The sequence below is a fragment of the Osmerus mordax genome, chromosome 11 (genome assembly GCF_038355195.1).
Source record: "Osmerus mordax isolate fOsmMor3 chromosome 11, fOsmMor3.pri, whole genome shotgun sequence".
Lineage (NCBI taxonomy): Eukaryota > Metazoa > Chordata > Actinopteri > Osmeriformes > Osmeridae > Osmerus > Osmerus mordax.
In genome coordinates this window covers 9,599,360-9,624,944 of record NC_090060.1, presented here as the reverse complement: position 1 = coordinate 9,624,944, position 25,585 = coordinate 9,599,360, and the positions used below count along the sequence as shown (strand labels likewise).

The 25,585-nt window shown below is 43.6% G+C and overlaps 2 protein-coding genes across 3 annotated transcripts in view; both read left to right on the top strand.

Annotated features, from left to right (window-relative positions):
• The first annotated feature begins 750 nt into the window (after positions 1-750).
• On the top strand, positions 751-20,555 carry cluha (clustered mitochondria (cluA/CLU1) homolog a). 2 transcript variants are annotated; one of them, XM_067246098.1, is made up of 27 exons: positions 751-977; positions 7,627-7,814; positions 7,908-8,079; positions 8,580-8,723; positions 8,954-9,081; positions 9,498-9,652; positions 9,970-10,095; positions 10,243-10,390; positions 10,507-10,599; positions 10,784-11,218; positions 11,387-11,646; positions 11,771-12,132; positions 13,351-13,452; positions 13,606-13,706; positions 13,814-13,966; positions 14,092-14,154; positions 14,279-14,523; positions 14,798-14,882; positions 14,991-15,144; positions 15,228-15,367; positions 15,588-15,668; positions 15,768-15,893; positions 16,095-16,216; positions 16,325-16,418; positions 16,528-16,662; positions 16,842-16,915; positions 17,155-20,555. In XM_067246098.1, exons 1-27 carry the CDS (start codon positions 848-850, stop codon positions 17,282-17,284), a joined length of 4,146 nt encoding a protein of 1,381 aa, XP_067102199.1. In that variant the 5' UTR covers positions 751-847; the 3' UTR covers positions 17,285-20,555. The 2 variants fall into 2 exon arrangements, with proteins under 2 accessions (XP_067102199.1, XP_067102198.1); XM_067246097.1 differs by having other exon boundaries at positions 11,771-12,219.
• Positions 20,556-21,063: 508 nt separating this feature from the next.
• The window catches only part of pafah1b1a (platelet-activating factor acetylhydrolase 1b, regulatory subunit 1a), a 31,936-nt gene continuing 27,414 nt past the window's right edge, over positions 21,064-25,585 (top strand). Inside the window, exon 1 of the mRNA XM_067246230.1 lies at positions 21,064-21,201. The gene's annotated coding sequence lies outside the window, so the exon portion shown is untranslated. The remainder of the gene's footprint in view (positions 21,202-25,585) is intronic.

Below are 25,585 nucleotides of genomic sequence, written 5' to 3'. Positions count from 1 at the left end.
ATATAATACAATGTTAATATATATATTTACATTTAGCAGACGCTCTTATCCAGAGCGACTTACAGTAAGTACAGGGACATTCCCCCGAGGCAAGTAGGGTGAAGTGCCTTGCCCAAGGACACAAAGTCAGTTGGCATGACCGGGAATCGAACTGGCAACCTTCGGATTACTAGCCCGATTCCCTCACCGCTCAGCCACCTGACTCCCCTATATATAAAACCTTATCTGGGCAGGATGCACATGGCCACCTGGGAAATGCTAAATGGTTTATACCTGTTGTTAAAAAACTATTACCCAGTAGAATGGGAATATTGCTTTGGCACAAATCGGGATCTTATCTTTTCTTTCTTAATACTAGTTAACGGCTGTTATAACACATGATAATGTTTGATATGGGTTAATGTCATATTTATAAACATAATCTCTCAAAAGCAATGCTATTTGGTGGTGTGCCATATCTATGAAATGGTTCGTCTACGGTTTCTACGTTTATTGAATATTCTATAGAAATGTATTGTTATCACATGAGCAAAAGTACTGATTCCAGAACCTGATAAAAAGATTTTTGCCCAAATGTCATAGTACGCTTTCCGTAGACAGACGTTTTGGAGGTGGGACGAGACGCAAAGGCAAAGGGGTCAAGGGGAGGAGGAAAACCACGTGTGATTGCTATGTCAAGCACTGTCCTTCCTTGGCAGACTTGTTTTTGTAAGATCGTACCCTTTGCATGTAGCTACCTAGCCTAATAGCTGTAGGAAGCACATTTTTGGGTTTACATCACACGTTTGAGCAACGGAATTCTGTTGCCACCTTTGATAGATAGCTGTCACTCTCTCATTGTCACATAATGGTGAGCAAAACGGATGAAATCCCGGCGTCAGTACCCAACTGTAACGCGGTTGATCTTGCAGAAGAAGGTGGGGAGACGCCGGACAGCAAAGAGACCACCACATCAGTGAAGGACCCCTGTGCTTGCGGTAAATGTCAAAGCTAGACAATGTGATTGCTAGCAACTGTAGTTCAATCTGTCTACATGCATGGGTCGGCACATTGCATTTCAGTTAGCTATCTTGCTAAAAAGTCATTGTGTGATAGCATGTATGATTGGTCTTAAATGACTTCTAATATCACAACCAGTTACAAGTCATAGCTGCAGACAAGACCATTAGCACTGCAAACAATATGATGATCTGAGTTACTTTCCTTGTCTAAACTAATGAGAACATTTACCCATACAATGGGCCATAGTCCCAACTATCTAGCGGTGAACTGAGTTAGGAGCTGTCTTCGAGGCGGTTGATGGGAAGCAGCTAGCTAATGAGCTTGCAATGTAATACTCGAGTTAGTTGTTAGCTAAATTTTAGCTAGCCAACCAAGGAGCATTAAGAGGTCGATGATTTACATTAGCTAAGCCACATGGAAGAGGTAACGTGATGTTTAACCGACCGCCCAATCAAGCGACGCTACAAAGCTGAACCTTTACCAAGCTAGTATTTCAATGAATGAATGTGTTTTCGTATAGCAAGCTATGTAGCTTATAGCAAGCTACATATCTGCTGGCCTCACAATGAGGATGTTGGCTAGTTTGACATTTCAGCGACTTGCTGGTGGCGCAGTGCTAAAATAAATGGAAATCACAACGAAGGTGGAAGTTAACAAAAATGACTGACAAATAGAAGACAGTTATTAACTGAGTCCTTACGCACATGTTCTGTAAGAGCAGACACCAACGAATGAACTGAAGGTCACCTTCAGTGGATCTACACATCAAGTAAGAACGGAGGGGGTTTGGTTGTCATGCGGGCGGCTCCTTAGTGTTTTCTTATCAGATAAACTGCGTTTTAAGAAATGTGGCTTATGAGTTGGTGTCATGATAATGTGATGTGGATGTAACTATCTAGCGCACTAAATTCCCTTGTCAGTTTGTAAATTACCTCGGGGGGGAACCCCCCCCCCCCTCGCAGAACTGTAGAGGTTGGCTGTTCCTCGACCGGGAAGCGGAAGCGGTCGCTTTTGAGAAAAAGTCATCGTGCATGCACGGGAAGAGAAGGTTATACTTTACACATAAAGACAGTCATATAGCTGGTAAGTGACGTTATAGCAAAGTTGTTTCATGTCACACAATCAATCGATTGAAGGATCGTGGATTATTGCAGCCAGGTAGATTCGGGTTCCTGATTGTTAGGCCATTTTAGTTACACAACTTTAGCTTGCAAGCCCTCTCTAAAAACCTGCGTTCTTCTATGTCACATTTGATGGGACCTTGAGTTGGGTATTGCCATTATGCCCTCTGTTTTTCTACATGGAAAATTATTCAACACGATCAGATTTAATATGTGGATGGACTGTCATTTGAATGACTTTGCTTGTACAAGATATAACCTAACTATAGCCAAGATATAGCGTACCTTAAACTGCTATCAGTTTAAGTTTAACATAAATATTCATGTTATAATTCATTACAACAAATTGTCATAGTCATAATCTGATGGCTGTTGTGCACTTCTTTGTGCTAATCTCTTTCAAGATTACATTTTTTACATGACATACTGTCATGCACTAGAAATAGATTATAATTTATTGAGTTGGTCTACTTTGGAATTGCTTTGTTTTCCATGTGTAGAACAGATGCTTTTTTGAATCAGTCACTATTGGTGTACATGCCTGATTTGTGTCTGAAGTTAATTACAGATCCTCTTTAAACTGTTACAGTGCAGCATCAATTCCAGTTATCTATGAATACCTTTGTGTCTGTTAAATACAGGGTTGTGCACATGTTTTTCTAACCTTATCATCTCATGTTAAAATGTATACAAAACCATTAATAATTTCTGTTGTTAGAACTTGACTTCTTGGAATGGTTACTAAAATCAATATATTTCAGATGGTCATTATGTTAACGTTTACCAATACGTTCAAGTATTTTGACCAGTGAATCTAAAAGGAAGATCCTTTTCTGCTTAATTACTTTTCTCAAAGTTCATGTAATGAACTCATCAGAGCCTGTTGAACGAACAACTATAGGACTGCTGGACCAACACCAAAACAATGCTAGCATTGAGGCCTGCCAGCATTTGTTTTTCCAGGCAGCGCAAGTTGGTTTGACAGATTGGGGTAAGGGGGTCCATTAGTGGTTTTATGAGGCTTAAGGCTCCTGTTGGGCAAAGAGACAACCTGTTTAATCCTTAGGGTCAATGACCAACTGCCATTTGTCCTCCATAGCATGCCTGGGTCTTTTATGGAGTTTAGGAATGTTTTCCTGAACAGAAAAATAACACTTTTAGTTAAGCCCAGGTTAGGCTGTGTTGTCTGATCAGTAGTTGTGGTTAAGACAATTTTGAGACCTATCTACTATTTCTCATTCACCCTGGGTCATTCCACTACCTTGGAGCACAATCTGAGGTCGAGTCACGTCAACAAGCTTATTTCATACTGTCATTTTCATTGGATTCTGAAACTTGAATGCAGAATGACTCTGCAGACAGCTTTTCCCTTGCCAGGTTGCCATCTTGTGGTATAATGAATCAAGCAAAATAAATCCTCACTCTGTTCTTTTCCTTTGACATGCTTGTCTGTGTCCTGTTGCCATGCCAGCAACCGTGGTCGGTAGACCCATGTCAAGGTCCGTAAAGTGGACGGGTGAATTAATTAATCTGTAGTCAAAGCAAGACGTGTGCTCAAACTGTGCCAAACCTTGAGAGATAAAACGGCTTAGCACAAAGTAACAGGAAAGACATGGCTAGCCTGTTGGATTAGCCTAGCCACTCATAAACTTGATTTTCTTCAAGGGAGAGAGGAAGTGGCCATAACATTAGATTTTCTGATTTGATTCTGCACTGTCAGAGTTTTGTATAACTGTAACTTCAAGGAAAAGTAACAAACCAAATGAAAGGAAGAGGTTACTCGCACAGTGGAGTATGCTCGCTTGTGATGAAATGTTTGTGCTCGGCTCTTGTCATTCTTAATTTGCTGAGTTACCAGGGGCCCAAAGTCTAATGCCTTGCACAGTATTATACTGAATACAATTTAATTAGCACTAAAAAGGGTTAGTCTGGCTCCACATACTAGCCTGTTGTGTGTGTGTGTGATCGGTAGGGATGGGGATCGTTAATTTGTATCGATATTGATACAATTTTCGAGACTGCTTAACGATGCAAGTCTTTATCGATACCACTAGTGATACTTTTCTGGGGTGAGTTTGAGCTAACCATCATCTAAATGAATGAATTTGGCAAATGTTAAACATATAGCAGCACCCACACAACCCACGCCACACTTTATGTAAACAAGATTACTGAACAACATTTATAACAATAACTTAAGTAAAACAGAACATAGAACAAGGGTAATGTGTTGCTCTCAGGTGGAAGCTGGATAAAAGGAGCACATATTTGCACAATGGATCCTGGCTCTGGCTAAATCTACAATTGTCCACTACAGATGTACTATCCACAACCTGGATGAGTAAATAGTATAAATGACTGATGATTGGTTGGTTGAAAAGTGTGAAGTGAAAAGTGACATTGACAAGCCATCATTGTTCAAGACTTTATGAAAACTTTAACACGTTTCAACAAAAGGCACCTGATCTAGCTAAATGACCAGCTAACCAAACTTTCCTTATCTCATCCCTATTTTGTTCTGTCTCTGTTATTGTTTAACAAGATGCTTAAGCAGCCCATAGAGCCATGCTCCCAGTGACTGTTTTGAATGATCAGCAGCGGGGCGGGGGAGGCTGGTCTTTACTCACACACTGACTGTGCTTGTAAACTCACGCCCACATCAAATTTTAGGGGCATAGGCGAGTGAAATAGTTGCACTGTAGAGCCCTGGCTTTTATTATTGAGGCTTCTTATTGTCAACGATGGATACTTGCTACGAAGTTGGGTTGCGCTGACTTCGCAACCCAATGCACCATGCAAACTTGGGTTGAGGAGGAGGATTGTCAGGCAGCTGGAGTTGGCACCGTTGATTCTCGAAGACAGTCTACTGATTCTCGAAGACAGTCTACTGCCCTACCTTTAGCTGATGCACATTGTGCATCAGCTAAAGGTAGGGCGTGAGCCAATTAAATTAGTCTTCTTTTAGTTTAAAGGCGGTTGGCAGGCCATTCAATTGAATTTAGTAATTTTATTAGACAATCGATGTATGTTTGTGCACCAGTGATTTGATTTAAATGACATAACTTCTCTCTCGAGACACAAGTTACATTATATTAGCCTACCTAGTCTCGATAGTGGTATTGATAAGATCGGACCTTATTGATCTTCGGGTTTTGAGAAATTTGGAACCGGGTCCTTACAGAACCGGGTATCGATCCCCATCCCTAGTGATCGGCTAATTGTGTAGTAGTTTGTTTAATATTGGCCTTTCTGACTCGTCCCCCAATCCTCTTCTCACACCCCTCCTCCTTGGTTCCATTTGCTGAGTGGCCAATTGTGGTGGTTTAGCAATAATTACGTTGCTGGATTACCCCAAACAAAACCCTCCCTCCCCAATTTAATCCATGCATGGATGGAGGGATGAAAGATGTAACAGAATGGGGTGGCATTTAAAGTAGCCAGCCATCAGTCTTCTTCCTCACATTTTAAAGGATGTTTTCAGCTCATGGAGACAAGCATCATGAGGTCACCTCACCAGTTTCTGAAACACAGTTGCTTACCCTCCTTTTGAGACTCACATCCTACCTCCACACAGGGACACTGCAGCCCGATCAGAAGCGCAGGTGTCTATCCTGTACTAGTCATTTTAGCATTGTCGAGCCTTGGCCTTGTGTTTGGCATTCAGAGCGTGCACTCTTTCTCTCTCCACTCTCTAGTCGTCTATCTTTCTCACACTTTTTCTTGGTGGATTTCCCCTTAGTGGAATTAGGGGAGGGCCAGCTGTTGGACCCCCCTCCTCCTCCTTCGTCGTGGTAACCCTGACATAGCTTTACCCTTGACTATGAACAAGGACGCACGGCAGTTGTTGGCTAGGGGAGCAAACAAATCATACACCACTCACAGGCCCAACTCTGCTGCTCTCACTTCATGCATGGCAACCACCCTGGTTCCATTTGTTGCATCCTGGCCTTACTGTTGTAATGAGGTTGAAGTGACAAAATAAAGCTAGTGGTAAAAAGCTCTTGTGAGAAGTCCCTTCTGAAAGGGTTACTCGGCTATATTTGTTAACCCAGAAGGAGTGCAACTAGTTTCACCTCTGTTTTTTTCCCCTGACTGAATATCAGTTCAGAAGGCAGGTGGAGAATTGTTTTAGATGGAGGCACATGAAGGGCTGAAACTTCTAGGGTATCTGCAATTCAAAAAAGTGCAAGTAAACATTTGGATATATGGTCAGTTTTAGAATGCGGTTGTTGACCTCAAACAAATTCGGACTGATCCATGTGGCCTTCACTCTAGTTAGAACCCTAGTGATAAAGCTGTTAGTCAGCCTTTAACCAACTAGCACTTCCAGGATATTGCTGCTACACAACAAAGGGTGGTGAAGTCAAATGATCTGTTTGGTAGAACAGTTGCTTGGCCAAGCTGCTACAGTAACGTGCTTGTCACTCATGCCAAGCCACCAGTGATGTGGGACTAAATACCTTTGGTATGGCGCAAACCCTCAGCATTGCAACATCCCCCCCCCAAACATCCTCCCAAGCCATCACTGGCTTTAGCAGGTCCCGTTATACATTTGAGGGAAAGTAAGGATAACATTTCCAGCCTAGTTTGAGTTTGGCTGCTCTCCATGTTGTTTTCGATGTTTACTCTAAATTATGATTGGTGGCATGGCTGGAATTCTTCAAAAAGTTCAAATTGTTATTGTCAGAGTATGATAGTATTTGTCCTCTGTCCTTCCATTTCATACTGCTACATGAGTACTGGCCTCAGACTCAGAGGAACACACCATTGCATCCTCCACCACCAGCAGAGGTGTGCTTTGTTTGTTCGCTGCTATCCATCAATATTTCATGAAGTACCTAGTTAGGTCATCCAGGATCTATGTGTGTGACCCAGCTAGCTGCTTGCCATGGTCTACCTTACTTGGCTGCCAGCTTCTATGGCTTAATGTCAAGGCCTCTTTCATGAGTGTGTTTAGGTCTTGTGCTAGTGTTATTGTGATCTGGGTGTTGTGCGCCACAGTGCATGTGATGCAATGGGCGAGTAAGATATCGGTGTGACACACAACTCACCAGCACACAAGTTGTTTTTCTCAGTGGCGTTGGTAGCTACATTTCTCAGATCACAATTGAAATTCGCAAAAGTGCTTCCTTCACATCATCTAGTCACTTATGCACATCATAAAAGCAATTTCTCATTCTTTTGAACAAATTGTCAAAGCTCGGGTACATTTTCGCAAATGATTATGTAGCTTGTGATGGTCGCATTTCAACTTCAGACAATGCCTGGTTCTTGAGATAATCGAGGCACATACATGTTCACACAGATTACACACACTTTATAGTTATATTAGATGCAAGAGATTAGACCTATTAATTCACTGATAGGATTATGGTTTCATCTGAGGGGCTTATTGGAGTTATTTGCCTGCTGAAGGTTGAGTTGAGAGTGGGACTACTCGTCATGGTCACATATGACCTCCAAATAAAGCTGATGTGACTTCTCAACAATTCTCCAATCACAGGACACGGTGCGGACACCGCGGTGATGAATGGCAACGGGGCACAAGAGGACGAGGCAGAGTCGAAGCAGGACGGGGGAGGTGACACAGATGGCGGGGATGAGTCTAATGAACAAGAAGTTATTGTGATACAGGATACAGGGTTCACTGTGAAGATCCAAGCACCTGGGACAGAACCCTTTGACCTCCAGGTACATGTGTTATCCAATCAGATTAATGCTAAAGTGATTGCCAGGAGATGAATTAGGTGAGCAGTCAACAAGTCTTTTCTCCCCAACCACCAGGTTTCTCCTCAGGAGATGGTGCAGGAGATTCACCAGGTGCTGATGGACCGGGAGGACACCTGCCACCGCACCTGTTTCTCCCTGCAGCTGGATGGCAATGTGCTGGACAACTTTGCAGAGTTAAAGTCCATTGAGGGCCTGCAGGAGGGTTCCCTGCTCAAAGTTGTGGAAGGTACGACGGAATCGAGACGTAGCCAGGCGTTCTGACCCCCTCCCCCTTCACAGATAAGGTCTAGATTCTAACCCAAAGACATCAGGATGTCGTAGGTCTGAAGATATTTAACAATTTATAATTAGTGTGACTGTAAAACCTACCCTGAGTTCAACAAAGGTCAAGGTGGAGCTAATGCTATGTTGCTTGCACCCATACAATTCTCTCAGGTTGTTGAGATCTATGAAGTACAGGATGGGGGTCTCAAACTCATCACATCTTTCTATATCAGCAATTGGATAGTTTTGTTTTGGTACCATAGATACTTTCCTGTTGTCCAAGCCTCCTTTCTTGTAAATACATTCAAACTAAAGGACGACAGGGAGCATACATGCAACCTCACGGTGACCTCCCCCTGTCTGTTTCTCCACCCTCATTGCTCATAAAAAGTCACAACAAAACACAAGCTCCAGAGACAAAAGACCAATGCTATGTTCCTCTATCCATCACCTGCTCCTCAGAGCCGTACACTGTGCGCGAGGCTCGGATCCACGTGCGCCACATCAGAGACCTGCTGAAGAGCCTCGACCCGTCAGACTCTTACAACGGAGTGGACTGCAACTCTCTCTCCTTCCTCAGCCTGTTCACCGACGGGGACCTGGGAGGTGCGTCTGTGTCTGTCTGAATGTGAGGTGGTGCGTGTGTTGTTGTGGGCGAATCATCCGTGTGTCTCTGTGTGCGTGAGTTTGCGTAATGGCCAAAAAGAGTTGACTGGAAAGAGATGGTTAGTATTCCGTGCAGGACAGTCCTCCATCTGGTGCATGCATATTCATGTCTGTGTGTAACCTAGCCTTTGTAGCAGGAAAGCTTGACCTTCTTGGTGCCTTTGCTGCAGATAGCGGAAAGCGGAAGAAGAAAGGTAGTGAGCTCGAGCAGATTGATTGTACCCCCCCTGAACACATCCTGCCCGGCAGCAAAGATCGCCCCCTGGTGCCCCTCCAGCCACAGAACAAGGACTGGAAGGTATGTAGTGAAAGATGTTAACCATTTACATTTATTCATTTAGCAGACGCTTTTATCCAAAGCGACTTCCAAGAGAAAGCTTTACAAAAGTGTATAGGTTAATGATCATAAACAACGCCCCAAAAACATTGTGGGTAGCCAAAACATGAAGAATACATTGTGAAAATCAAATAAGTGCCAATGGGAAGAAACATAAGAGCATGTAGTTAAACAAGTTACAATTAAACAACATGAACCTCCAAGTGCAAGAGTGTACCTGTAGGAAAGCAAGCAACAATAATATAATTCAAAGCGAGTACAAGAAGTTAAATCAGCTATAACCAGCCATAGATGTTAATTATAACATATCATTTCTCCCTTTTCCACTCACATATGATGACGGTGATGATTGTTATTTGTATTGTCGTCCCTCCCAGCCCACGCTGTGCCTGAAAGTCCTGACCATGAGTGGCTGGAACCCCCCTCCGGGGAACAGGAAGATGCACGGTGACCTCATGTACCTGTACATGGTGACGGTGGAGGAGCGGCATATCAGCATCACCGCCTCCACCCGGGGATTCTACCTCAACCAGTAAGACTGGCCACCTCAGCCACGCCTTGTAGGGGAAGCTAGGGTTAGACACACCACCAACGTACATGGTTAAATGTGTGTGCATTGACGCCTGGAGTGTGTGTGATTCCATTTGAATGAGGTTACCTGTTGTCACATTGTTGATCTGAAATAGCATTTAAGGTCTGAAGATATGGCCTTCAGTCCTAAATGTTAGGCGCAAGCTCAATGGGTTTGTTTGAAAGGTTTTTGTAAGCACGTGTTATTATGTTTTTTACTGTACTTGTTTTGGGACTGCACTGGTTTTGACCAAATGTGTTTGGACGTGCGTTTCCTAGGTCCACCACTTACACCTTCAACCCCAAGCCAGCAAACCCCAGCTTCCTGAGCCACTCCCTGGTGGAGCTGTTGAGCCAGGTCAGCCCAGCCTTCAAGAAGAACTTCACCGCCCTACAGAAGAAAAGGTAACTCCTCCACCTGCTCCTCTTCCTGTCATGTGACAACGCTGCTTCCTGGAAGCCTTGTCCATGTCAGCAATGTGTCTGATGAAGGAGCTTGAGTCACAAGTTTTCCCAGTCGCCATCTGCTTATATTCATGTCGTTGGCTGCAGGGTACAGAGACATCCCTTTGAGAGGATAGCCACACCTTTCCAGGTGTATAGCTGGACAGCGCCACAGATGGACCACGCCATGGACTGTGTGAGGGCAGAGGACGCCTACACCTCCCGTCTGGGCTATGAGGAACACATACCTGGACAGGTGAGGAGGGTTTAAATGCCAATGGTGGCTGAACAGTGGTAATCATGACACTTTTGAAGTGTTGGAGCAATGGAAGTCAAAGTTATTTAACTGGGTCTGGGTCTGTTTGTTTGCAGACAAGAGATTGGAACGAGGAGCTCCAGACCACTAGAGAACTGGCCCGTAAGAACCTTCCAGAACGCCTACTGAGAGAGAGGGCCATCTTCAAGGTACGTTCCTCAGCTGCTCTCTGGTTTTAGGTACCCGGTACCATGACTCGGCCTCCTGCTAATCTTGCTCTTTGCTGTACTATTTATAATCTAAACCATTGTTCTTCCCTCTTATAGATGTTCTATTCAGTTATTTTTCTCCAGATTTTGTAAGCTCCCCATGTCCTCTTCCGTCTCCTCTCAGGTACACAGTGACTTTGCCGCGGCTGCCACGCGTGGCGCCATGGCGGTGATTGATGGCAACGTCATGGCCATCAACCCCGGAGAGGAGACCCGCATGCAGATGTTCATCTGGAACAACATCTTCTTCAGCCTGGGCTTTGACGTGCGCGATCATTACCGGGAGCTGGGCGGGGACGCCGCCGCGCACGCCGCCCCCACCAACGACCTCAACGGCGTCCGAGCGTATGGGGCGGTGGACGTCGAAGGCTTGTACACCCTAGGGACCGTCGTCGTCGACTACCGCGGTTACCGTGTGACGGCCCAGTCCATCATTCCTGGTATCCTGGAACGGGAGCAGGAACAGAGCGTCATCTATGGTTCCATCGACTTTGGAAAGACTGTAGTGTCACACACCAAGTACCTGGAGCTGCTGGAGAAGACGAGCCGGCCACTCAAGGTGAGGGAGACTCACACATTCTTTGTCTCAAGGAATTGACTTCCTCTTGACAACGACGGGGGTCTTGATGACTCCTTTTTACTTCCTTTAACAAGAGTGGAAATACAGAGGCTTGCTTTGGGGATTGTCTCACATGGTCTCCGCAACCAAACGTGTTTTTCCATCCAGGTCCAGAAACACAGTGTCCTCAACGAGAAGGACGAGTCTGTGGAGCTGTGCTCCTCTGTCGAGTGTAAGGGGATCATCGGCAACGACGGGCGCCACTACATTCTGGACCTGCTGCGCACCTTCCCCCCTGACCTGAACTTCCTCCCTGTGGAGGGTGAGGACGTAGCCCCGGAGTGCGTCAGACAAGGCTTCCCACGTCAGCACCGCCACCGCCTGGCCTGCCTGCGACAGGACCTCATCGAGGCCTTTGTGGAGCACAGGTAAAGGAGCGAGGCAGAATGCGTGTCGGTTGGGGCTGGGAAACCTAAAAGTAGACATGTCAATAATACAAGACTGTTCAGTGTTCCTCGGTATACTTGACACCACATGTTGTTCTTTTTCCAGATACCTCCTTTTTATGAAGATGGCAGCACTTCAGCTAATGCAGCAGAAAGCCAACAAAGAAAACAAGGTAGCGGCCCTTACAGAGACCAGCAGCCCTGCCCTCGAGGCACCGCCGGCCCCGCTCCTGACGGACACCCCCGAATCCTCCACGGACTCCTCTGAGACCTCCACGGAAACCCTCACAGAGAGCAACGCTGATGCCACCGCCGCCCCTACAGAAGCTGCCCCTAAAACGGCTCAGCTCGACAGCACCCAAACCACACACACAAAGGAGGCCGCTACACCCACGACCACCACCAACGGGCCTTCGGAACCTGTTGCCACCGCCACCCAGAACGGAGAGTGTGAGAGCCCCTTGGAGGGTAAGGAGCCAGAGGACAGTATTCCAGGGTTAGCCCAGGCTAAAGAGCTGGCTGAGTCCTTAGTGGCGGAAGATGGATCCGGTATTGGTACGTTACCAAACACGTTAGGGAGCAAAAATAGAGAAGGCAAGGAAGAGCCTGGGAGAGCCTGGTGAACCTGGTGGAGAAATGCAACAGTAACCTTAGTGTGTTTGCGTGGGTACTTGGGAGAGCGTGTAGTATAAATGTGCTTGGGAGTTCTACTCAGTAAGAGTATTCTCAAGTTAGGCCGTGTTCACACTTGACTTCATTTTTTTGAAAAAAGCGCTGCCTTCTGCGCCTTTTAAACGCTTTCAGCGCAAGAATTCTGTAACTTGAATGGGAATCATACATTCTAGCGATACATTATTATCCGTTATTTTCTGTTGGTTACTTATTGATAGCTAGCTACTATGGCGAATAAAATGCAATTTCTTGCTTTAGCTTTGGCGTTTGAGGAGCCATAACCTGGTAACTAAGGTAGAAGGTTACTAGGGAAGGTACACGCGTACCTACTCTCCTCGTCCTGATTGGTCAGCTGTCACATAGGGGCTGGACATCACCCAGTGCTTTTCTGAAAAGTTGAGAAAATTGAACTCAAAGGCGTCGGGCGCTGCGGTATTTTAGAAGTTTTTAAAAGGCGGCTGTTTTTTAAAAAGGCGTCCGCCTTTTTTCTTTTCCCATAGGGTTGCATGTAAAAAATGCGCTGGCAGTTGAAATTAGAAGTCAAGTGTGAACACGGCCTTAGTTTGTTAAGACACTGCAATGCTATTACCTTAGCTGTGTCTCTCCACCGGGCAGGGTATCCCTGTCCAGTCCTTGCCTCGTATGGGGAAAGCATGGACCCCTCCGCCTCCAGTTATCCCATATCAAACTAAATCACTTATGGTGTGGAAAAACTATTAACCCTCCCTTGACCCCTGATCTTTTGACTGTTTCCCATTGGTGGGTGTGAGTAATACCTAATAAGGAGAAAGAAGATGATTTGCATGCCTGACCACATAGCTTTTTCTAAACTTCTTCTGCATCAGAATGGGAATGTGGTTAGTAGTTTCTTGTGAATTTGAAGTGAGAGCAGTCTTCTCTTCATTATACAGCATAATACATTTTGTCTATTTATTTTTTTGATGTGTGTATAATCATTCAATATGATTTGCTCCTACCTTTATGGTCTTTCTTCCAATCACATCATCCCTCCAGACCCTAAAAGCAGAGAAGTAGTCCTCAATGCCTGCAAAGCTGTTGGCTCCATCAGTAACACCTCCTTCGACATCCGCTTTAACCCAGATATCTTCTCGCCAGGTAAGGCTGCAATGGTTCTTCCGTCTGCACAATTTTAGTTATTTGTCATTACTGCAATGCTTTAACGATACATCTGTATATGAAATATCAGTGTGATGGGAGACTTCGAAAAATGGCATGTGATAATGAAGGTGGTACCCGTTTGTCTTCTAGGCGTGCGTTTCCCTGACGACAGCGTGGAGGACATTCAGAAACAGAAGCAGCTACTGAAGGATGCTGCTGCCTTCCTGGTGTCCTGTCAGATCCCTTCACTGGTCAGCAACACAGGACAACATCAGAGATATAACTTATACCAGCTTAACTGGAATATGCTTCAGAGTGTTGGTGTGGCTGTGGATGAATTGCGTGTTATCATGTTCAGGTGAAGGACTGCCTGGACCACAGCGCTCTGCCCATGGATGGAGCCACACTGACGGAGGCTCTGCACCAGAGAGGCATCAACATCCGTTACCTAGGCAATGTGCTGGAGTTTGTTGACAAGACCCCTGCCAAGGCACAGCTGGAGCATTTCTATGTAAGCCTGAACCTGACTTCTGTGTGACACCTTGACAGCAGAGGAGAATTAGAATGAAAAGCTATGTGTTGGCATACACGTACATACATTTGACTAAACCCTGGTATTTTTTTGTTCTATTGTAGAGAATAGGAATCAGTGAGTTGATCACCAGATGTGCAAAACATTTCTTCAAGACGTACCTCCAGGTGAGTTTCCCAGTAGTTTGCAGGTACCACTCAGTTTCAGTAAGGACCAAGTACTGTTCTCATAAAACACCACAGCCTTACAACAGCCAGATCCGTTTCTGACTCCTTCCTCCTCCTCTCCCAGGGTGTGGAGTTGTCCGCACTCTCTGCTGCAGTTAGCCACTTCCTCAACTGCTTCCTGAGCTCCTTCGCCGATGCAGTAGCACACCTGCCCACTGACGAGCTGGTCTCACGCCGCAAGAACCGCAAACGCAAAAACAGGGTCCCTGGAGGCGGGGACAACACTGCATGGGCCAGCCTGACGCCCAGCGAACTGTGGAAGAGCATAGTCTCCGAGGCTCAGAGCTACTACCACTTCACCTTGTACTGGTGAGTTGGCTCTGGCCAGAATGCAAGCACGATAAGCTAAAAGCTCGATGCCCACTGTGTAAAGATAAAGCAAAAAAAGCGATCATCGCTTCCAGTCTTGTTTTCAGAATGCCATATTTTAACATTAGTGTTTTGTGGCATTTGACAATGCTTTGGAAGAGTGTAGCATGTCATGAGAATATAGGTATTGTTAACAAAATCTTTGAACATTACCATGCCAACCAAATTTATCTAAAACAATGCTGTTCATGGCACGGTTTATGTGGTAATGCAGCGAGAGTGTGGACCTGGCAGTGGAGAAATACGGCCTTCAGAAGATCACCCTCCTCAGAGAAATCTCCATTAAAGCCGGCATCCAGGTAACATGCCTTCATCCTATATGCCACACACTGAGGATGTCTAGATGCTGTCATGTCTTTTATTGACAAGCCTGCCTGCCGTCTCCCCCCCCCCCCCCCCCCTCTTAGATCTTAATAAAGGAGTACAACTTCGACAGCCGCCACAAGCCTGCCTTCACCGAGGAGGACATCTTGAACATCTTCCCTGTGGTGAAGCACGTGAACCCCAAAGCCTCTGACGCCTTCCACTTCTTCCAGAGCGGCCAGGCCAAAGTGCAGCAAGGTCAGAATACTAGTTATGCTGAGTGGGATCTCTCACACACACACACACAGTCTCAGGGTATGATTTTACGGATTTGTCTGTAGGTTTCCTGAAAGAGGGTTGTGAGCTGATCAATGAGGCCCTGAACCTCTTCAACAACGTCTACGGGGCCATGCATGTGGAGATCTGTGCCTGCTTGCGCCTGTTGGCACGCCTCAACTACATCATGGGAGACCACGCTGAGGTAAGATTCTGATCTGATCGACATCAGCATCACACATACACTGATCTTTAAGTACCCATGTCACTATTTCTGTAGTCCATAAGTACAAACGGATATAGCAGTTCCAGTTCAATGTAAATGGTAGAAAAAGACACCTACTCACACTTAGAACATGCTGCCTGACAATTGCAGAAGGTTGTGTTATATTATGGTAATGACGTATTAATCTTTTTGCACTTAGGCTCTCAGTAACCAGCAGAAGGCTGTATTGATGAGTGAACGAGTGCTTGGTATTGAGCACCCTAACACCATCCAAGAATATGTAAGTTTGCATCATTACCGCAAGAAAGAGTGAATTGGCTGAGTATGTTTTTGACTTCTAACTAGGCATCTCTAAATTGCCCTCACTCTCTCTCTGCAGATGCACTTGGCACTGTACTGTTTCGCCAACGGCCAACTGTCCACTGCACTGAAGCTGCTGTACCGCGCCCGCTACCTCATGCTAATGGTCAGCGGGGAGGACCACCCTGAGATGGCGCTGCTAGACGTGAGTTTGAAACTGGTCTTTGTCCAATGTCGCATTCAAACCCGAGTGTTGTGTATATTGCTGCCACCTTCTTTCAACCTTGCTTGTCATGTACCTGCTCACTCAGGTTGTTATGGGATGTGTTCTTACCCTTCTAGAGTTTATTTGATATTATTTTAATTGGTACCTCTTCTCCATCTTGTCCCTGGTCATCTTCTGTAGAGTAACATTGGCCTGGTGCTGCATGGAGTGATGGAGTACGATCTGTCTCTGAGGTTCCTGGAGAATGCCTTGGCCATCAACTCCAAATACCATGGGCCCCGGTCCCTTAAAGTGGCCCTCAGGTATTGTAAGGGAGAGAGACTACAGCATTATTTGCTGAGGGAGACAAATTAAAAAGGCAATCATCTTACTTTTGTTTAATGTTTGAGCCAACATGTTTTGTCTTGCAGTCACCATCTGGTTGCAAGGGTCTATGAAAGCAAGGCGGAGTTCCGCTCTGCACTACAGCATGAAAAGGAGGGCTACACCATCTACAAAAACCAGGTATAAAACTGATTCGGATCATTCTGAAACCATCTTGTGGTAAAGACTATAATGTATATATTCTCTTGCATTTCTTACATTTTTTCTTTCCCTCTGTTTCCCCATGAAGGTGGGTGAGGCCCATGAGAAGACGAAGGAGAGCTCTGAGTACCTGAAGTACCTCACACAGCAGGCTGTGGCTCTGCAGAGAACAATGAATGAGATTTACAAAAATGGCTCAAATGCCAGCATCATGCCCCTCAAGGTAAGTGTCTTTCAGCATGTCTTTAAAGAGCCACTTGGAAATGCAATTAAGTGAAATCATTTGGATTTCCTAATACTTATTTTTCCTAATTGCTTATTTGTGTTACTGATCAGTCTATTTGCTTAAAGAAGGATACGTGAGGTGACAGTGTGGTTGTGTCTTACATTGTTGTTTCCCAGTTCACAGCTCCCAGTATGGCCAGTGTGCTGGAGCAGCTCAACATCATAAACGGCATCATTTTCATACCTCTCAGGTGAAGGGAAAAAAATGACTTAATAAATCAAAGAAAAAATACCCCATGACCATACATTGACATATTTGCACATCAGCCACAGAATGTGTGAATTGCTGATTTCTCAATGTTCATTGTCAAAGCAGTCGTAAACCAAGCTGTGGCTCTTGCCATTTGCAGTCATTAGCCGTCTGGTAAGTTAAACATTAACTGTCGACTAGACAGAATGGTGATCCATGTTGTTATATACCCTTCTGCAGCCAAAAGGACTTGGAGAACCTGAAGGCAGAGGTGCAGAGGCGACAGCAGCTCCAGGAAGCAGGAAGGAGTGACGAGCTCGCCGAGCACAGTCCACTGGAGCTGGAGGACAAAATTCCCATTGATGATTAATGCTAGCCACCCTCCCAACACTTACTACTCTGCAAGGGGGTGGCTGTGATGCAACAGCCATCTGTTTTGAGCCCGCGGACCTGAGAACTGAGCTGTCTAAAATCAACAAATGAAAGAAAAGGGGGAGGGAATGGGTCACTGCAGACCAGAAAACATGAATACAGGCGGTAGATTATACAAGGTGCAAAGTGGAAAAGTTTCATATGGGGCGGGAGAGTATTTTAAAAAAAGAAAAAAATGTATAAAATCAAAGAAATCATGTGCAATCTGAAAGTCACTTGGTCCTAGTTCTTGGCAGAAAGGTGCATTGCCGGATAGCACTCCTGAAATTGAAGGTGTGTGTGCGTGCATGTTCAGTGTGTGAATGGTTCTAGGGAAGGAGATCAAGGATGACCATGACATTGTATACCAGAGCCTTATCCACTATTCACTCCCCCATCCCAGCCGCCCCTCCACTCAGAGCACAGGATCCCTCTACTTCCCCCAGTAAAGCCACTGAAACATCAGGGCATCCCATAAGAGTAGGCACTGATAAGGTACCTCAAATGACAACACGCACCCTGTCCTGAAACTCAGGGGACTTTTTACTGTGCACTAGGGAGAAGCTAGAAAAAAGAAAAAAACTGAAATAAGAGATTCTAATGTTGGGCTGGAGAATGTATTGACTACCGTTTATATTATTTCTTCAGTTATTCTCCTTCCACCAATCACCTATCAACTTGACTGCCCTATGGTTCATGACAACTTCGTGGTTTTATCCCATGTGGTTGGCTGCTTTGTCTATGGGTTAAAATGTCACCTTCATTAGGTCTCAACCAATCTTTCAGATGGATTGTTGTGTTTTTCAGTAAAAATATAAATAAGGAAAATCTTTTTGTAAATGGAAGGGGAAGAAGAAGCCATTTAGGTCTTGATTTATCCATTAATTTAAGCCATGTCCTTTTTATAGAAAATATATGAGGAAAAGATGTATAAATCTGTCTCTGGGGTTTAGACATGTACTGGATCAATGTTGATGGAACTTGGCAGATTTGAAAACGTCCAGAATAGGTTTGAACAGTAAATAATCTATATTAGCTGTGTTCAATCTTCTATTTTTCCAATATGTGCATGTTTGTTTGTTTGTGTGTGTGTTTTATGTAGTCCGAGGGAACCAGACAGCCAGGAATTTGGTACGATGATGCTGCTGTGTTGTTATAATGACTGGGTTATTAAGCAGGATTTTCCAACTGCTTTATTTTTTTATACACATAGAGAAACCATGGGACAACTAATGCAACTTGTATTCTCTTGTTACATTCTTGGTCACCTGTGTTGTAAATTTGCTGAGGGATTTATACTATGAACTTCTCCCCACCATTAGACTGGTCAGAGAATGACACAACTTGGCCAAATTATGTTTTGGTGTACCACCTACCACCAGATGCCGTCAGCTGTATTGAGTGCACTTTTGAGTGCTGTCTGGATAAATACACACTGCACCACCTAATGTGGTTTGAGAAGGGCTGCTTCATTGTAATTAAACCAAAAAAGAGACTGGTGTGTTTGTGTGTGCTTGTATACATGCGATGTGTCCCTTCCTTGCGAATATCTTTCTAAATTGTTGCTGTGGCTAAATGTATGTGATTAAGGCAATAGAGATAATGCTGAAACTGATTTGTTTTTGAAAGTGCAGCTTTTTCCTGCACTTTATGTAAGAACTGTTGCTATTCTGTTTGCATTGTACTTACATTGCAAGCTTTGTAAACATAAAGCCTACTACCAAGCATAAGAAACAAACTGTAGCTAAAATCGTTCCCCCCCCCCCCCCCCCCCCCCCCCAATTATTATGTTATACTGTGGGGGGAAAAAACAGATTGAGACAATAATGGAACTTGGTGTGTGATTTGTGCCTATTTATTCATAAAATGGGTAGTATTCCTTTGCAACTCTGTGTTGCCCTGTTAAAGGTTAAATGGGGATGGGGGTGGTCTTTCCATGGATCCTTGTTTTTCTTGTCATAGGGTTACACAGGAGTTGTGTATCTGCATTTCCTCCCCTCTAATTTGACCACCTTCTCCATGAATGTTTGTCTCAGTACCACTAGTGGCCATGGGGTGGTACACAAGAGATTGTACTTCCTCGAAAGCAAGGAAAAATGCTTTTGTAATGTGAAACAATGTGAGCATATCACAGTGTTGGTGTTAACTGTTCAATATGCTTTTGTTCATGACTACAATGAATGAAAATGTAAACAGTTTTTGGTCAATTGAACCTATAAAACACTACATTGCAAATGCTGTTCAAATCCCTTGAGTCTCGTTGGTGGCTTTGACAGTTTCTGATAGAATAAACTCTTTTAGAGAGATCAGTACACCTTTGTCTGCATATAAATACTTTTTTTTTTTTTAATGAATCAAAGAATTATGGTGCTTTTATTCAATAACAAAGGCACAAATTCTTATTTGGTGAAATTCCATTGTTGGTTTTATTCTTTAGCAATATACTTCCGTATATCTTCATGTAAATGCATGATAAACTGATTTGAATTTTTGTAGACTGGTTCAGTTTCGATAGTGTGGAAGCAATAACGTTTCAGTAATTGTGTTACTTGGTTTTGCCTCTGGTATTAAAACCCGTTTTATCATGAATGTCCACAGAAGCAAAACAAATTGTGAATGCCATTGATGGAAATGTTAGCAAATGGAAACTAATGCATTGGACCTTTTAGATTTCTAATTAAACAAATTATTAGGTGTTGATCTTGAGAACTGTTGAATACTAACATAAAAAATAGTTTTCAGACAATTATCCTGTAGCATATGTGAGATTAGCCAGTTTGTCCCCATATTCTGTGTTCTTTAGAATTGTTACTACTTTATTTACCATTGCATTTCAGTCCTTCAGTAGCCACAAGAAACCATCAGCAGCCTTTCAAAGTTTTACTGAGGTTGAGCAAGCAGGAATGTCTTTCCTTCCTTACGGCTCTTGGAGGAAAACATTTTCGGGCAAATTCCCCCCAGGATCTGTTCACATCAAGGGTTTTGTCTAACCCACACTGTTCAGCTAGCATTGTCTGTGAAACTCAACTGAGGGTTGTCTGAGGGTTTAGTTCTGCTACGTTCTTGAACCAACACGGTTCCTTTTTTTTTGTATTCCTCCTGCACATAGTGTTCAAGTCTGCTTTCCTTGCTGTGTGGTACCTGTCTGTTGCTCTTTACAAAATAACAATCTAATTATTTTTGGTCTGAGTATGCTTTTGTATTAAAATGAATAAAGAACTAGTAAATAACATTTGGTTGAAAATTGTATGTCTAGCTAACTACTCTCTTTGCCAATCTGCATATTGCAAGCTTTGTTGAAAAGCATGAAATAGTTTTATATTAATTTCCTATTTTTGGCAATGCACAAGCACATGAGTTCCAGTTTTAAATAACCTACATATGCGACAAGGGTTTTGCTCTCAATTCTGGACATTTAAATAGCTAGCAAACATACTAATAGTAGCCTAGTGCAGAGATAATTAAAATATTTTCATGGAATTTAAATGCCGTCAAAATGCAATTATTTGATGGATTGTTGGACAGTTTTTCGTATCGAATGAAGAAGAATTGAATACCTCCAGAAAGACACAGGTTGAATTGTAAGTTCATAAAAATGTATTTAAAAAAATATATATTCCACAAAAAAATATGGCTGTGCTCAAGGGCGTGCGCGCCGCTGTCAGTTGGCTAACGCAGGCTCGTGCGCATGCCCGGTTTCAGAGTCCGGACTCCGAAGGCGAATGCGGTACGGAAAAAAACAAGGATTGCTAGAGAGACAAGACGTTACACTTCACCTCGAGAACATTAGTCCTTTATTTTGGAACATCATTACGAAACCCTCTTGGGTTGCATGATTGCTCCAACTGGCTAAAGATCTCCAGTATAAACAATAGGGTAAGTTAAAGTAGTTTTCGCATCCTAAAGGCAGTCAGTATCGAAGAAATCTAGCTAGGTAGGGAAAATGACGATGTGGCTGTAATTTTTGCGCCTCCTTTCGATGTCTCAAAATGGCGGATAGGCCGCTTGGAGCAGCAGGTAGCTGGTCAAGAGAGTTGAATGTTAAGATGTAAACTGTCTGACTTTACAGATTGCTCATAATCGACAATAGATTTAGGCAATTGTTGTAAGTTAATTAACATTATTTGGTTCTCTACAGGGTTGTTTTGACAAATGTATGTGGTTGCCGATTTGATTCCAATGTCAACTTTCTGAATGCAAAACTTGCCCTGGCAGCTGCCAGATGGCTACCGCCGGTAAGCATCCTAGCCATCGGATTGACACTAGCACTGGGTGGTAATATTTCAACAACGAGCCGACAAATAACAATTTACAGAATTTTGCAGTCGGGTTACACCAAGCACAGCCCGAAAACAAAGTATCACAGTAGCTATCTAATTACACTGCTGCATGATCTGGCAAGTTATTGCAGATCAAAGAGCCAGCTAACGCCACTACAATAATTTCAACTAGACAATCCATGTTGAATTTGATATTTCCTATGCTCGACTCGATCTCATGCGTTAAAAAAATCCTTCGAATCGTGACGCTTGCTAGCTAAACTGTTAGCAAGCCCGTGTCGCCCTTACTAGACAACTGCATGTCTGACGATCCAATGCAATGTAGGTCATGCTCAGTAAAATTGGCCGTTTTCGTTTTAAAACAACTTGCAGTTACCATGGTGTTATATAAGAGGTTAATATATATATATATATATATATATATATATATATATATATATATATATATATATATATATATATATATAACATAGTTGATCAGCTCTGTACGCAGTGTCAGTCAGAAAAGAAGTTCTGCGCTAACGCGACCAGCTACAGTACGTCTCTACAGTATAGTACTGAAGCAAGTCCTATTTTGGAAAAGGGCGTAGCTAGAGCTAGCCTACCACTGCCAGCTAATCAGACAGTTAACATTACCAGATTTATATTATTTGGTTGTCCCTATTAATTGGACATAGTCATGATCAAATCTGAAAGAAACATCTCTTTCTGAACATGGCACTAGAATTTTTTTATTTTTATTTTGTATCTTAACGTTTGTGTCATAAGCTACTGTAGCTAGCTGGGTTGTTTTGACTTTAGTCAGAATCAACATTGATATCTTGACATGGAGTTGGTTTGGTTTGCTTTATGTTTACTTGGATAACATCACTTAAGTGTTATAAATGGCCAGCGTGTGTCGTTAAGTCGTGACGGCAACAGACAAGGGTGGAGCACACCAGAGAAAATATAGGTAGCCTAGGTCTAGCTAATCGGCTAACGATGACGGTGCCGGGTTGAGGCATTAACATTTCTCTACTGTATCTACCAGCCTCGAACCGATATTTATTCGATATTGTTTAATGAACATATTGCCATGGGTGGGCGACTGGTAGATGGCACAAATTATATAAAAGTTTGCCAGTCCATCCCCTAATGCAAGATGGTTATGCTAGCTCTAATACTCTATGTGCCCTGAAATGCTTTCCGCTGAAACTGACAAGTCACTTTCTCCCTTGACCGCCTTGTTGACGGGTTCTGCTTCTTGTTTGTAACTATCTTGCCAGTTGATGTTCAGTGAGCTTGAAATGGAGGAAAGAGCCTGGTTCCTACATGTGTAACTCCGGATATATTGGGACGGTGTCTATGAGTGGAGACTCGATGTGTACCCAAAGTCTGTAACCCAACTTTGTTTTTGTCTGTTTGGTGAGCGTGGCAACAATTCTGGGACTGTTGTTGTTCAACTTTGTCTAAACTGACTGGTCATCTGAGTGCAGTCTTGTACCAAAGCCCTTTAGTGATGCAAAGGTTTATTTCTAGCCATGTTTTTATTTATTTTTTCTGCTACGTTGCTAGCAGTCTTGTCACCAAACTCTTCACCGGCTGCTGTGTGAATTACAATAATATGAATGTAACCATGAGTGACTATGTACTCTTTTGCTGGGTATTGTGATTTTCACTTGACATATTTATACATATTTAGTTCTATAACTTTAAGCATTATATTCAGTATCAAATATAAGATCCATATATTATTATCAGCTTATAAAGAAATCCTAAAAGGATTTCTGGTTTTAGCCTTTTATTTCTTCCTCTCTGTTTTGAGGTCCTCATCTTATCGTTAGTGCCAGCCACACAGGCAGCAGATGCCCCATGCCCAACCCCAGCCTCAAGGTTACAGTAGGACGATGCCTGACCTTCAGGATGACAGTAGCTGGCTATGCCATGGTAACAATGACCTGCCAGCAGCTAATTTGGCATATGACTTGTGTCTGGGTCACGTTCAGTTAACAGCTTAGTTCCATTGCTCATTAATGTGACACAGTAGTCAACTTCCTCTTTTCATGCCAACGTAGGTTTTACAATTTTTTTTATATAAGTGAACGTCAAGAATTGGGGAACTGACGTGTTTTGTAATTTACATAGCTTCTGGCAGGTGGGGGGGGAACAAATTGTAAAAGACATCTAGTGATTATTCCTATTTTTATGGTGTATGAAGAGGCTTAAAATGAACACAGTTAATAATTTGATTGGCTTCTGTTAGTGATTTGGCAGGTCAATGAAAATGTTACCCTGTTCCTCCTCTGTTGACTCCCTCATCTCTGTCGCTCTGCCACTCAGTCAGCACTCCCTCGGCGGATGTGCACTCTGATCTGATAATCACGGCAATCCTATCCAGGGAAGGACTGGCAGGGGCCACGATGACGGGCCCTGCGCTGTTATTGGCCTTGCTTTTCGGCAGTGGCGGTGATCTTACACACACACTGCACGCACCACGGAGAGGTGGAATATGTCTTGCTGCCATCTGTCTTCACCGCGCTGCTAGAATATGCATGGATGAAGAGATGAGACTCATCAGTCTTTAACCTTGCCTCAGAAGATGGGGGGCTTGTATGTTCAGAATTGGCTCGGTTTGGTGTGCATCGATTGTACCGTTGCAGCTTTTGTGTGAGAAGCTACTATGATTAAATGCACAATAGAAGTTCAACAGGCACAAGTCATAACCACGGTAACTGTAGGCACTGACGACCACAGTCCTGAAATGTTCACAATTCAACCCCTTTCAATTTAAACCTTTAATTCCTAAGCTGTATTTGTATAGAATACCACACTTCAACTTGTTTTGACGTTGATATGCATACTTTATGCCATTCCCTAAGGTCGTGTTACTTGTCGGGCTCATGTTTCATGTTGTCCATCTGTAGCGGGTAAGAATTATCAATCAAATTTTCCTTGCAGTCAGGTGACAAGAGGTACAGTCAATGCTGAGAAAATGAATGCACTCTATATTCAAAGCTCTTTCACTCAATACAGCAGGGGTCGATGACTTGTAGTAGCCAGCAGCAAACCCAAGGCTGTTGTAGAATGTGGGTGAGAATTCAGTCATGTCGAGTAGCCCAGGGCTGTTTTATCCCATTAAATTATTGCTTGTGCTAACTGCTGTCAGTATGGTTTGTTCAATTCCATTGTTTTCATAGCACCCGATTAGAGTTTTGCCACTTCTTTGTTTGTGGTATCAGAAGCATCGAACATATGCCATCTTCCAGACGTTGATAGATGTTAAGATGAGCATGTTCTTATCTGCTAATAATGAGACGACAATGGAGTAGCCTTCATTAGTTGATTACCTTTTCTTGTTTGTTTTTTTTACTCATTTGGTACTAGTATACTGTAGTCCAAGACAACTTGCTGTTTTACTTCATTCTACCTGGTTTTCTGGTTACATTGTTTCATTAGTACCTAAATACCATATTCATTTAGCCATAAAGATCTAGTTAATTCTAGATTGTTTCCTTTCTCGTTCATGAATAAACGACAGAAAGAAAAGCATGCATATGCACCTTACATCTCCTCTCCTTGGGCTTCTCTTATGAGGCTTGTTGGCATGGCTGTCTGCTGCCAGTTTAACCATCTCATAAAAAGAGACAGCAAGTATGAATTCATCTCTTGTGGAAAAAAGGTGTTTTCATAACTACTGATGCTTCACTTGAAGGGAGCCAGGCTGCCAGCCTCAGGAGACCATGCCAACCCTCATGATTCTCTAGTCCTCTAGATCCTCAGTCTGCAGAGCCCGCTGGTTCACAAAGACAGGACAATCGATGAAGGATGTCACACATCAGATTTATGGATGCTTCATGCACTGGCAAAGCTTCTGCAGCACAATCACTTCCTCCCAGGGGGGGCGGAGCCACATTTTCTGCCGAGCCAATTACCTTGATTGTGGCATTGTAGAAACATAGTGCCCGCCCTGATGAAACACAAATATGTTTTGCTTAATGTCA